Here is a 13,341-nt window from a genome sequence, read left to right as displayed (position 1 = left end):
GTCTGCGGTCGACAGGTGGTGGAATCGATAGCTCGTAGAAGGTTCTGGGGGGAGGATTCACAATCACGTATCGATGACGGCATCCCTTTTAGCGGGCAGTCAATACATCGGAAATAAATTGATAACAATAGCGGTGCCCCTTCTATCCGTGGACATATCTCAACTCCCTTTTCCACTTGATATCTCTGTTTCCTTTTTCACCATCGGTATCGGTTACCATCCCTCTTTCTCTCGCCTGCTCACCTCTCTCTTTCTCTCTTCGACCCTTTGAACTTGGTCATCGCCCTGGATCTCAGTTCTTGCTTCTTCAACCTTCAGTCTTAGCTCTGAATCGTTCGTTCGTTTTTCGATATTCGATTTCTCCCTTTTCCTTTCTTTCCTTTTCCACTTGTCAGAGAGAAGAGAATCGCACTTTGTCAACGTTTAGAGTTTAAAGAAAGTCTGGAAGCGAAATAGTGGAATCTCGCGAACAATGATATTTCGTTTGTGAATTTTTAATTTTCGATAACGAAACGTAATTGTAATGATTTCTCGTATTATTTAAAATAATATCGTGTGAATAATGAGCAGCTAAATTTTGTAATAAAATGTTACGAATAATAAATTTTACAAAAGAGAATGATATTAGAGATGATAATAATTGTAAAATTATTGGTTTTGTAAAATAGTAATCTTACAGTATATATATATATGATATTATTGAATTATTATCGGTAAAAAGATACAAGTTAAATTTGCAGAGGAAAATAATTTATTTAAAAATATAGAATAGGATGTTATTATCGATATTGTCGAACGTTTTAACGAAACCGGTATCATCTTCATCGCTTTTTCCACGAGATATGATGTTTCAAGATTGCGGTCGAGTGTCACTTACAATAGCAATCGACACGTACGATATCGACAGAATTTTATTCATTTCACCATTTTCAGGATCAGTATATCAAAGTTTCAAAATATATTCTTTTTTCTTTTCACATATCGATAACATGTTCTTTCAATTTTAATATCCAGTTTAATGTCCAATTTACTTATCCTTGATTTTAATTCAAAATTTTTATTTCTTTCTTCTTCTTCTTCTTCTTTTTTTTTTTTTTTCGTGGCTATGATATATGAGTATTTATATGCATAGGAATAAATTTGGATGCGGGGAGTGTAAAATTTGTCAACATGTTATTCATCCGTTTCTTCATACCTCGACTACTTTTATAGCTTTCGTGGAGTATCTTTGGGAGAAAACATTGGCAAATTCTTGTATTTTTATAAATCGATCGTAAAAAAAAAGCTAATGTATGAACCAAGCTTTTTTATAATTCAGTGAAGTGAAGATCGAGCAAGAAGTCTCGATCCAGCAAATTTTTTACGTATTTTAAGATGTTTCTGACAATAATTCAAATTTTTTTTTTTTAATCTTTTTCTTATTATATACCTACAATATCATAATTATAAAAAGTAATTGTATGAATTCATTTTATATGCAAATTACACGAGATCAATTAATTTAAGGAATTTAATTAAACTGTAGGTTTAATTTATAATTCTTGACAAAATATAATGGTAAAGTCATAATAGATTGCGCATGTAAATGTATACCCTGACTAATGTTTCATGTATCAAGTTTAATGATGAAGTAAACAATGTGAAAGATTGCAGTTAAAGGTAATTCGAGTTCATGCGTGTAATCACGTAAAATACACTATATTAAATTATTTTCCAAATTCAATAAATTTCTCGAGTCAAGTTACGTCTAACATTTAATTTAATCTTAGGATTCCTCGTTTATGAATGACAATATAACAGAATATTATTTAATAAAAATAATATATATAAAATATTATTAGAATCATTTTTTTACAATCGTTTGGATTGTATTTATTTTCCAAAAACTTGTTAAAGAAAAGACAAATCATATTTACATATCGATATTCAGTCCATGCGATCTCTTTTCTTTCTTCCCCTTTTTCTTCCACGCATTCTTTAACGCATTCCCTCTTTACACACCCATTATATCATTCCATCACGCATGCATAATATTATGCGCAGAGAATTGTGACAACAAGTTTTGTTTGACGATCACCCATACCTTTTTTTACAGAATTTTTCTCAAAATCAAAATTCCTTGAAAATGAAACACAATTTCCTCTACTTATACGCTCGCGATTGACTCATTCTACTGGCCCGGCCATGACTGTTCCCTTCTACTTGCCCGACCTTGACTCGAGTTTATTCCACTTATCTCCCTTCTGCGGAGAAGAAATAACAAATTCATATCGTATGTGGGTCACTGGCGAAAGAAATAAATCTCGATACGTGACTTCGCGGTTGTTTATGATCCACCAACTTTTACTAATGGCTCTTCCACTTTTCCGGCCATCGGGCCACGAAAATGAAACTTGGATTTATGTGTTTGCGCCGCAGAACGCCGCCTTTCTGTGTTTCTCTCTTCAAGTGAAATAAATCGATAAAACTTCTTGCGAAACGTTCGAGTAATTAATCAAGTGATCTGTGTTCACGTAATATGATATTATTTTATTTCCTAAATCGACGTACATAATTGTTTCTCTGATATTTTTTTATCTTCACCTTTTCCCCTTTCACTTATATACGAAAATGGAAATGTTTAATACATGGATTTTTTTTTTTTTTTTTCACTTATTATAACTATGCATAAGATTTTTTTGCTCGATACTGGAACTCTCGTAATATTAATATTTCTTAAAATTTTTCAGAGATAGCGAAAATAATAAAACTTCATGAAGTTTTAATAAAACGAGTATTTTTTAGTAAAATGTATGTATATGTTCGTAACAGTTAATTTCTCTTAATTAAAATTAATTTATTGTCGGCAAGAAATTATTGAGAATTTTTTTTGTTCGAGTCATTCATATTAATATTAAAATATTACATTTTTATTCGACGTAAAAAATGATTTGCATTTATCCATCCGGATAGATATTTTGCCCTGTCCACTGCCATCTTCCCGACTAATTTCATTAACCTACTTTTCTGATAAAGTATTTCAGGGATCGATAAAAATTTTAAAGTAGAAATTTGTCCTCCAGTTTGCTAAAAGGAAATTTTGTTATTAATTCGACACGCTTCTTACTATTTTGATGAGAAAAAATTCCCTTAAGATAATTAATTCAACTTGTACAGTCGAATTAAATAAAACAAGTATAATGGAAGAATATTGTTTTGTAATTTAATCGTGAATCAATAACAACTATTTAGTTGAAATTTTTTATTTGAATTATTTGAAAGACAATTCAATTTTTATGCAATTTCAAAGTCATCTCATTGCAACTCCTATAAATTAAAAAATTAAATTGCATTCATCTGCAACTATCTTCAAATACAATTCGTCTGAAACATTTTTTCACAAAATCGACAGATAATTATTTTATTAATATTATAATACATAATATTATAAAGAGGTTCTATTATTATTGTCAAATTCGTATAAAAATGAAAAATTATCTATTACAGCAAGCTTCTAGTATCAGCCTTGATACTAAGTAGAAGATCTAATAAGAGGTTGCAACATCCAGATTCAAATTCCAAACGTGCGAAAAAGGAAATTTCGTAAGGCAGGAATTTCGAGAGAAAAGAGAAAATTTGAATGCAATCGCTACAGGTACAAATGCTTTCCACGGGCGGCACAGTTACTTGCGGCAAAGAGAATCTCTGATTGGATCCTCTGTGAAGAAATTCTGGGCGAAGTTTCGTACCCGTGAACCCCTGCGGGATAATTGGCCACTAATTAATGGCCGCGGGGCAATCGAATTTCCACCAACTTTCTCCCTTCGCGTGCATAAGAGTAAGCGATACGACTTGGTCGTTTTCCATCCAAAAATTAAATTATTTTCGTGGAAGATGAAGTCTTGCTCGGGTAATCACCGTTACACGTATTCCCCTATTAATATTCGTGAATTAATTTTACAAAAAACGAATAATATTTATCATTAAAATTATCGTCTTCCCTTTTCTTTCTTCATAAAATCGATAATTTTATAATCAACATTTTTACTTGTTTACGATTATTATAGTGCGTTATTTATGAGAATCGATTGAAATAAAGTTGGTTTTGCACATCCAAAGGTAACGATATTGTCATAATGAAGCATATTATTGATATTGTAACGAGCAAAATGTAAAATGTTTAAGTAAGAAGATATTTGGATGATGAATTGAATATCTCGTCCAAACTTGTTAAAGAATAAAAAAATAAATTATAGAGATATAATTAAACGTAATGAAATAAATATAATTTAAACAGATTTCAAATCTTTTTAATTCCAATCCATTCCTTTTCCTTCCCGCGCAACGAAGTAAGGATAAATGTAAAATTTGAAAAAATTTTTGTTGAAAATTAAATGCAATATAGAAAAAAAGAGAGACAATAATATGGTTATATTTTTTGTGTTGGCTGTTTCAAGTCATGGTACGATTACAAGCTGCGATGGGAGCCGAAGGAATACGGAGGAGTTCACATGTTACACGTGCCGTCCGACCACATATGGCGGCCCGATATAGTCCTCTACAACAAGTGAGTCTGCCCGCCGTTTCTTTGTTCAATATTCTAATTACATCTTCTATAGTTCCACATTACATTACATTCTATACATATAGTAGTGGCACAGCATGCTGCCAAGAGATTGGAATCAGTTTGGACATTCATTTCTTTGACAAGTCGTCGTGTTGTCGTTTGATGATGTTAATTCCTTGGTTTTAACAAGCTAAGATCGAAGAAGAATTTTCCGCGCGTCTTTCGAAAAAATGTCTGATATTTGTAAAATTGAAAACCTACCCAACTTATAGTTAATAAATCTGTAAAATTAGAAACTCTTGATATTCGCCCTCCTGCGGCCTACTGTGCGAAATTTTTAATCTCAATTTTTCTCAATTATTCTAAAAAAAAAAAAAAAAAAAAAAAAAAGGGGGAGAATGAAAATTTGCCTGTCTGTGTAAATATCTTTTTCCTTAATATGTGTTTGCGCGCATGTTAGATGATAACAAACAAACAAACGGAAAGAGAAACGAGTGTCCACTCGACTTAACAAGAGAGGTACCATCGTCGTGCATATTGCATTTCAAAGTAGAACAGTCTATTTGATGTCAGAGTGCATCTCGTATCGCGACGTTGTTTCGAAAGTTACGGAAAAATGTGTTATATCGTTCGCCTTGAGAAAGATTTTCCAAATTCGAAGGTTTATATACGCTCAAATGGTGAATCTCAAATTTATCGACGTCCCTCGTCTATTTACAACATTATTATTGTTTGTTTACCCTGTCCGAAGTTTGCTAAATTTGGTGTTCGTTTGCTTGGAGAGGACGAAACACTTCTACAGTAAATATTTACTGTATGAAATAAAAGAACGAATTTTGTGACCGAATCCAATCGAGTCTCGTTGATATCCGTATTATATACTCAAGTTTGTTCACATTCGACATATATATATATATATTACGTTATTTTATATCGTGTCTCTATCCAAAATATCGTGGATTATTGTGTAAAAAATCAATTATTTGCATATTTCGTTAAATAAAAGTGGTTTAGATTAAAAATTTTTAAAATAATAAAGTAATCGTTGAAATTTAATTTTCTTTTATTTTATTTTTCTATATCGAGCATTGCCAATTATTTATTTTGCTGGTTATAAAACTAGAATATTTAATAATTAACTCAAATTGTACTTGATTAAATTTCATTTCGAGACACGATTCTTTTCTTTGAATATTTTATATTGATATTCGAATAAAAATAAATATTATTTCGTTTTTATCCATCGATTATTGACGAATAGAAGCTATTGCTATAGAAGTTTAAGAAAAGCCTGGTTCATTTGTATTGATATCATTAGATCTATATCGTTTGGACGATAATAATGATATCGCAAGTATTTTTCCACACGATGAATGGAAACGAAATTTAACGATTTTGAGTTTAGAAATCAGAAAATATAGTAAAAGTTTTTGAAAAAACCTCGAATCGCTTAATAATGTCGTCAGATCGATCATTCTAACGACAGAAGTGATGCCATAAATATTCACATACTCGATCTCCAAATTCATCATCACAATGAAAACGATCAGTTTCCTCTCGTTCACTTCTCTACGTCAATATGGCGTCATAACCTCGCCTGACCTAATCCAACTTAACTTATGCCACCCAGTTTGTTAAGAATATCAAATTTTTAACCTTTCTTGACTCTTAGACCAACAAATTTCTAGATTCAAAAATCAATGTATTTTGTCTTTGTTTCGTTTCAGAAAAAAAAAGTTTAGAAAAAATTGATGTATATAGGATATTTTCCCAAGTTTTAAATGAAAATAAGAAAAATATGTTATTAAGTTAAAGTTTTGATAGAAAATTTATATATTTTTTAATATCGAATCTGTCAATATTTAATTATACAACAAAAAATAAAAAACACTCCATAGATAAGATTACTACTCAAAATTAACCATTTTCAACGTCGCATCAATACGGATGCAGCGAATTATCGCTGGAATATTGAAATACGCTTTGCAGATCATTATTTTCCCATTACGAGGATATTTATACAGCTCGAGAACGCCCCTTTTATGCAGCTACCACTGATACCGACCATTCGCCTCGATAATACGGATATCGTAGATTCGAACAATTCGTTCACACTTCTGCCCTGAATCCGTCTACTCCAATGAATATCTCTCAACGAACACCAAAACAACACGCACACGCTCAAGAAGAAGAAGAAGAAGAAGAAAGAAAAGGAACAATAATAAAGGAAATCGAGAAGGCACCAATTCGAATAAATAATAATTCGAAAATCTTTCGCTCGAATACTGCACATATTTGCGTAACTTTCCTGTTCGCTGATAAACGAGCCAGAGCCAACGAGCTTGCTCGAGTCCTTTTTTCCTCGGTTTTTGGCTCGGTGTTCGACACTCACGGCGAGCTCTCGATGTAGTTACCGGATAGATTATTATTCATATCGCATGAAACATGGGCGCTGCGGCGAATGTTCGTGTAAATGGTTCTTGACAAACGGGTCGAGGTCACGAGAGAAACCGTTTCCGCTCGTTCGACGCCGCGGTCACTTCCGAGAATCTCTTAACGATCGTGCACCAACTACGTTTCGAGATTCGAAATTGTTTTTCAGCTGACCGTCTGTGGGTAACCATTGGGTAACGCGATACGTTCATTGTTGATCTCTCGCGTGGAAATTATGTTACGTATGGAATGGTAACGAGGAAAAAGTCGTTCTATATCCCTTCGTTTCTATATATTCTTTCCAATTGCGCAGCTTGCTAATTGTTGTAATTAGATTGTGGCTTTTTGTGCAATTTAAAATAAAGTGTATTTGACCGGGAAAATATATCGTGTTATTCGAATTGGGCGGAATAACAGAGCCATCTCGAATGAGAATGAGATGTGTTATTATAAAGGCTGGACTTTTAATTTTCGAGATATTCGAGATATATTTGTTATTTTATTTCTTAACATTTAAGAATGAATATTTATGTGTTATAAATATATATATATATTAATGAGATAAAATTGTTTTTTGTGGATACATTAGAATATTTCTATAATTCATGTTATGAGAAATTGTAAGTAATGTGTTTTCAAGATCATTGAAATCAGAGATGCGTCTGTTGTTTTGCGTATTATTTAAAATTCTCGTGCCTTTTTAAATAATTTGCTACTTTTTGTTTATTGGAAAATATTTGAAAAAAAGGAATCTTCGAGTCAAAAATATCAAAATTCTTGCAATTTTCAATATTGTTATCTGCAATTTCATTCAGAATATTGAATTCTTGTTCACAATATTCAATTCTTGTACAAATAGAATTAATTTGAGAAAGAAAATACATCTATATGATATATTCATTTATGAAAAATATATATTTGCATAAAAATCCGCAGTCTAGTTTCTAATTTTAATTCGTTGCGATGTTATAAATTTGAATATAAGGTGGGTATGTGTAAAGTTAAAATATATCATGTCGATAACTATTTTAGATGAGGTTGGATTGTGTAAAAAGTAAATGAATACGAAATGGGCCCTTATTTCGATCTGTTAAATAAAGAATTGTCGAAGAAGCAGACTCGTATATTCGAATTGAAAATATATATTGTATATTGAATTTTTTTTTTTTTTCAAATTAGTATTTGTTTCTTCGTTGACATTTCTTAGATTTTTTTCTTTTTTTTTTTTAGATATTAAATATATATGTCATCTTTAGAGTATGCTAGATTGTAATCAAAATTGAAAATTAGATATTAAGTTTTACTGATAATTTTATAATGAATTTCTATCATTAATTGTTACAATTGATATTAAGTAAGACACAAGTAGATAAGTTTAGAAATTTCTGTACTCATAGAACAATTGATTTTAAAATTCTGCAACGATCATATATCGAGAAAGGAATAAAGAATCGTATATGGAAAGTAATTTTATTAATAATTGAAATTGCTTCATTCGTCATGTCTTCTTCCCTTTGGATGTAATTTAATTTTTAAATTGATAAGTATCAGAAATGACAATCTACATGATTTTTGGTTAAAAGTGATAAGAATATTAGGCATATAAGAATATTTTACACGGATTTTCCAAGAGCAGATTTTTAAGATAATTCAAAGAATATTATATTTTACCGTTGAAAATTTAATTTTAACAAAGTTGAGAAAGTTACACGAGAAATATCAATTTGAAATACGAATTTTGGTTCCCTGAATTGCACAAAGTTTACAATTCAAACAAACTTCCGCACAATCTCGATGACAAATTAAATAAATATTTAATTCTTCTCCTCGAATCAAGTCGATTATTTAACTTCAAATAAAGCAAATAAATTATCTTACTTTTAAATTTTCTTCAATATCACAAAAACCAAATATTGATCCAGATCAATTAACAAATTTTTCTATTTAAATTTAATTAGCCAATTGATTACAAACGAATTAGAAGATTATTTTACATGTAAAAATAAGCAAAAGATGTAACATTAATTTTATTTCGTTTAAAAATTGGTTTTCGAAAATGCGAACAATTATACAATTTTTTTTTTTTTAATAATTCTCTCCATTTCCAATTTTAAAATTAGCCACGAATTTTCCAATTTCAAATCTTTTGATTCTCTCGAAAAAATTTCATCCCATTCTTTCTCTTTTCCCCCTATTTTTTTCACAAAGAATCACCCTGCATCCGTTTGTTGTTACGCGATCCGATAGAAATAAAGTTTCTCAGGTTCTCGATATAACTCTTCTCCTCGAACGATCCTCGATCGTTTCTTTTTCTCCCGATCGAGGAATATGCCACCACGGTGGTCCACGCTTCCTTCCTTGAATTCCTCTGGCAACAGATTCCACCATTCCTGCTAACTTGATTTCTCGCGGTTCCATTAGTCTCACGCTTATTTCTCCTTTTGCTCTCGACATTCTCCTTCCTTATTTCTCGCTTCCTCTCTCTCTCTCTCTCTCTGTTTCACCGTTGCTTGTCTCACGTTCATCGCATTCATCCTTTCCTCCTCTTTTCTCCCCCTCCTCCTCCACTTTTTCCACCGACTTTCGCCGCCTACAAAGGCGAAGATTTATCGCGTCAACGTGAGACGAGATTCATCGATTGATATCGGGCCAAAAAAAAAAAAAAAGGAAAAAACGAATGAAAACCTGAAAATGAAATCGTTGATTGGAACAACTGATAAATATCTGGATATCCCATTGATTGGTGGGAAGGGAAAACGAGATCGTAGATTCTTCTTAATTTGAAGAATTTCAATTTTCTTTTTTTCAGGATTGATTCTTTTTTGCAAATGAGATACGTAATATCCGTTGTGAGAAATAGTGTATAACAGTTTCACGATTGTATACTGTTACTTTGGAATGTATTATTAAGCTTAAAAAAAGTTAAAGAGTGTATAGACTTATGATATATAACCTAAATTATTAATCCATTAACTATTAGATAATTCTATGAAGTATAATCCTAACTTTACTTCAAGCTTGGTAAAAAATTTTTGAGAATGAAAACCTCGAAAGTAAACAGCAACACATACGTATGCATAGGGAGAAAAGTTTTTTTTCGAATAACTTTAGAACAACATCAATGATCTGATGCAAGGTTATCGAATAGTTCTATAAACCGGTTAAAGAGGGCACTAGTGGTGTTTTCCACTCTTTTTCACCAACGTAACACGACTCTAGTCGTTATTCGCTTATAATATATAAAACAAATAAATTCATCTGCACGTTATTGAATAAATTGTATATTAAGATTTATATTAAGATTAATTTTATATCAAGAATCAAGCTTTGACGCGAAAACACAGCTTTGCAATTACGAATACGAAAAACATAAGTTTCTCATTTCCGAAATTTTCCATGTACAAAGGCGCAAATTCTGCTTTAATTAAAACGCAGGAACGAAAAGGGAATCGCGTTTGTTCACGATGGATGCGCAACTATGTAAAACATAAAACGTGGCACTTGCCTTTACGGCCTGCGGCACAAACGACACCGGCCAATCTGTCCAACTGGTCGTCTCCTCGAAATCGATGTTCCGTTAAATGGAATAGTGGCTCGAAAAGCATTCGTGAAGGTTGTACACACGAGGTGGTGTATTGTATGCATCGTGGAACAGTTGTCTCCTATCGGGCCAGCGCCAAACGCGCCCTCAGCCCTCGTGTATTAACGTAATTTAATACGCCGTCATAATGCAAATTATGCACACCACCACTCACGCATTGCCCCCGTTAATGTTTTTCTACGCGATGCGATTTACATAATTTACGATTTATAAATGTAATAAATTGTAATTCGTGTTATCTGGATTTTACCACTTGTTATTGAGACGACAACGTAAAATTGAAATTTATGGAGGAAGTTGCGTTCCTTTCGTTTTCTGTTTCGCTTCGTAAAATGTTTCATTGCGCGTGTATTGTTGATGAAATAATTTATGGAGGAGATCCTATTTTTCTCTTCTTTTCTTTTTTTTTTTCCTTTTTTGTAAGATGTTGCAAATTGTTGGTCGAATAATTTATGGAAGAAAAATTGTTTTTTTTTTACTACTCTGCTCGTAAGATATCTTTCGCTGTCAGAAAAGATAATTTATGACGTGATATATCTATCTGTTTTTAACTCATTTTCAGATAATTTTTTCGTAGATGGGAATATATTGTACAGGTGTATGAAATGGGATTTCATTTTTTGAATAATATATGCATTGTTTGGCACAAAGGAAACGATCGCATCGAGCTTTCTGTTTTAATCCATTTGCAATTAATTTTAACGAGGGGAAACATCGTATGGGTGTATGTAAAATGGAATTTTATTTTTATAGAATAATATATGCGTCATTTTGTTTCAAACGATCAAGATATTTGCATATTTTTTAAATGATATTTAAAAAAAGTTTCGTATTGCATTGATTACAACGTAAGTAAAATTATTTCAAAACGTTTATACTTGTACTGATTACTTGATTACGAACGAACTTGTTCCTTTGTTATTTATAGTAATTGAAGTAATATAAACTCGGTACGCGGTATGTACGTGGATACTTCGTCATAACCCCGCTAATTGCTTCTATGCGGCAAGATAGGCGAGATTATTTTATTATATGGTACAATTTTCAAGCGTTTATACTAGTTTAGTTCAACAATCTGATATAATGAAAAATAAACGAGTGGATAAATATTAGATATAACGAAAGTTAACATTTTTTCATCGCGTTTCCAACTGCTAATTCACAAAAAGTAATTAATATTCGTAATGGATATACACACGAGAAAATAGAACTAGTTATTTTCACTAATAATTGTGATTTTTACATTTTTCATAAATCATTAGAGATCTAAAATCAAATTTTTAAAAAGTTTAATATTAACTGTAATAATTTTATTACATTATATGAATTAATTCAATAATGAAAATAAGATATTTTTGTTCTTCTAATTATTGTATTTTATTTTGTATCTAATATATCAAATGTAAATAAATAAAGATTATTTATAATACTGTTTGATTTAATGGATTGTATTCATCCATTTTTTTTACTTAATTTAGGTCAATTTTTTGGAACAATCATAGTTTCGAATAGTTTAACTTTTTCTTTACAATTATATTTAACATTTTAAATCTTGTTATATTCATTCATCATTGTCTGAGAGTAATTCTCATTCCGTATACTGAATATAATTCACTAGTAAAATTTTTTCACATAGAAATTTTTCTTTACTCGATGAAACATAACTTACAGAACAATATCATATACAAATATTGCGCAATTAATATCGGTTAAGATTTAATAAAAATTTTCGCATAAAAATAAACTTTTTATCTACAAATAAAGTGACCATATCTTTCAATTTTTATATTAATTTATTCTACATTTCCACAAAATATCACGAATTTCATACGTAAGTTATTTATTTTATTTAATCCATGAAAAAACTTGACGAACCTAATCTCTCAAAGTATAATTTAATTGAAATTAATAAATGATCAAATTTTTATCATATACAAATTTGATTCTAAATCAAATTTCCCGCCTAAGATCAATCAACAATAGCAAGAAATTACAATGGAGAAAAATGTCCAACAAATTTTTAAAAAAATTTCCTTTCTTATTAATTTTAACGAAAAAACGTAATTACCTGCTACACTGTAAGAAAAAAATATTTAATAAAATATTCTATCTCGTATTACAATTTAACCACGATCACACGCCTATCCTCCCCATCGATATCTTTCCAAATATTCCAAGCTGTGAAACGCTTGGATCATTTCGCGTTGGAGTTCCGTTCTCGAAAGGATTAAAACGAAATGATATAGATGTTGATGGATCGGTTTATTGGTAACTTGGAACGGAGGTGTGGATTGCTAGGAAGATCAACATGATGGAATAGCCCCTCTAGCTCACCTCGAGAATCGGATTGGCGGTACGTGGCGGTGCCAGGCGCACGTACGAAAGATAACACGCCCACGCATCCTCGACTGCATAACGGAAATGTGCACACACGTTCACTTGACCGCTCAAAGGTCATTCTGGAAACGCTTATATATCGATTAAGGGCCAACTGACCTGAATATTCGTCTGCATGGTCGCGCACAGGGCTACCATCGTAATAGTGCGGCACGTCTGCCGTCGATGTCTCTCCGTGTTGTTTCCAACCCCGTTCGCGATGATCTTGTTCCGACTCGACAATAAAGACTGAAGTGGCGATTATCGAGGAAGATTGGCCGTTCGTTTTTCCCGTGTTTCCTTTGTAGAAAGGCTTCGAATCGGCGTTGAATTCATAGGCGTGGATTCGAAGTGCACGCTCTTCGTTTGGAGAATAGGTATTTTT

At 31.6% G+C, this 13,341-nt stretch overlaps 1 protein-coding gene across 1 annotated transcript in view; it reads left to right on the top strand.

Moving 5' to 3' along the window:
- Nucleotides 1-13,341, top strand: part of nAChRalpha4 (nicotinic acetylcholine receptor alpha4) — a 226,556-nt gene that overhangs the window by 83,219 nt on the left and 129,996 nt on the right. Inside the window, exon 4 of the mRNA XM_003692945.4 lies at nucleotides 4,437-4,546. Coding sequence (XP_003692993.1) covers nucleotides 4,437-4,546 — 110 coding nt within the window. The remainder of the gene's footprint in view (nucleotides 1-4,436; nucleotides 4,547-13,341) is intronic.

The sequence above is a fragment of the Apis florea genome, unplaced genomic scaffold (assembly GCF_048593485.1).
Source record: "Apis florea isolate Af1SG1 unplaced genomic scaffold, ASM4859348v1 contig_3170_pilon, whole genome shotgun sequence".
NCBI classification, from domain to species: Eukaryota; Metazoa; Arthropoda; class Insecta; order Hymenoptera; family Apidae; genus Apis; species Apis florea.
Note: the sequence above shows the minus strand (reverse complement) of the source record. Positions and strands in the feature narration are given on the sequence as shown.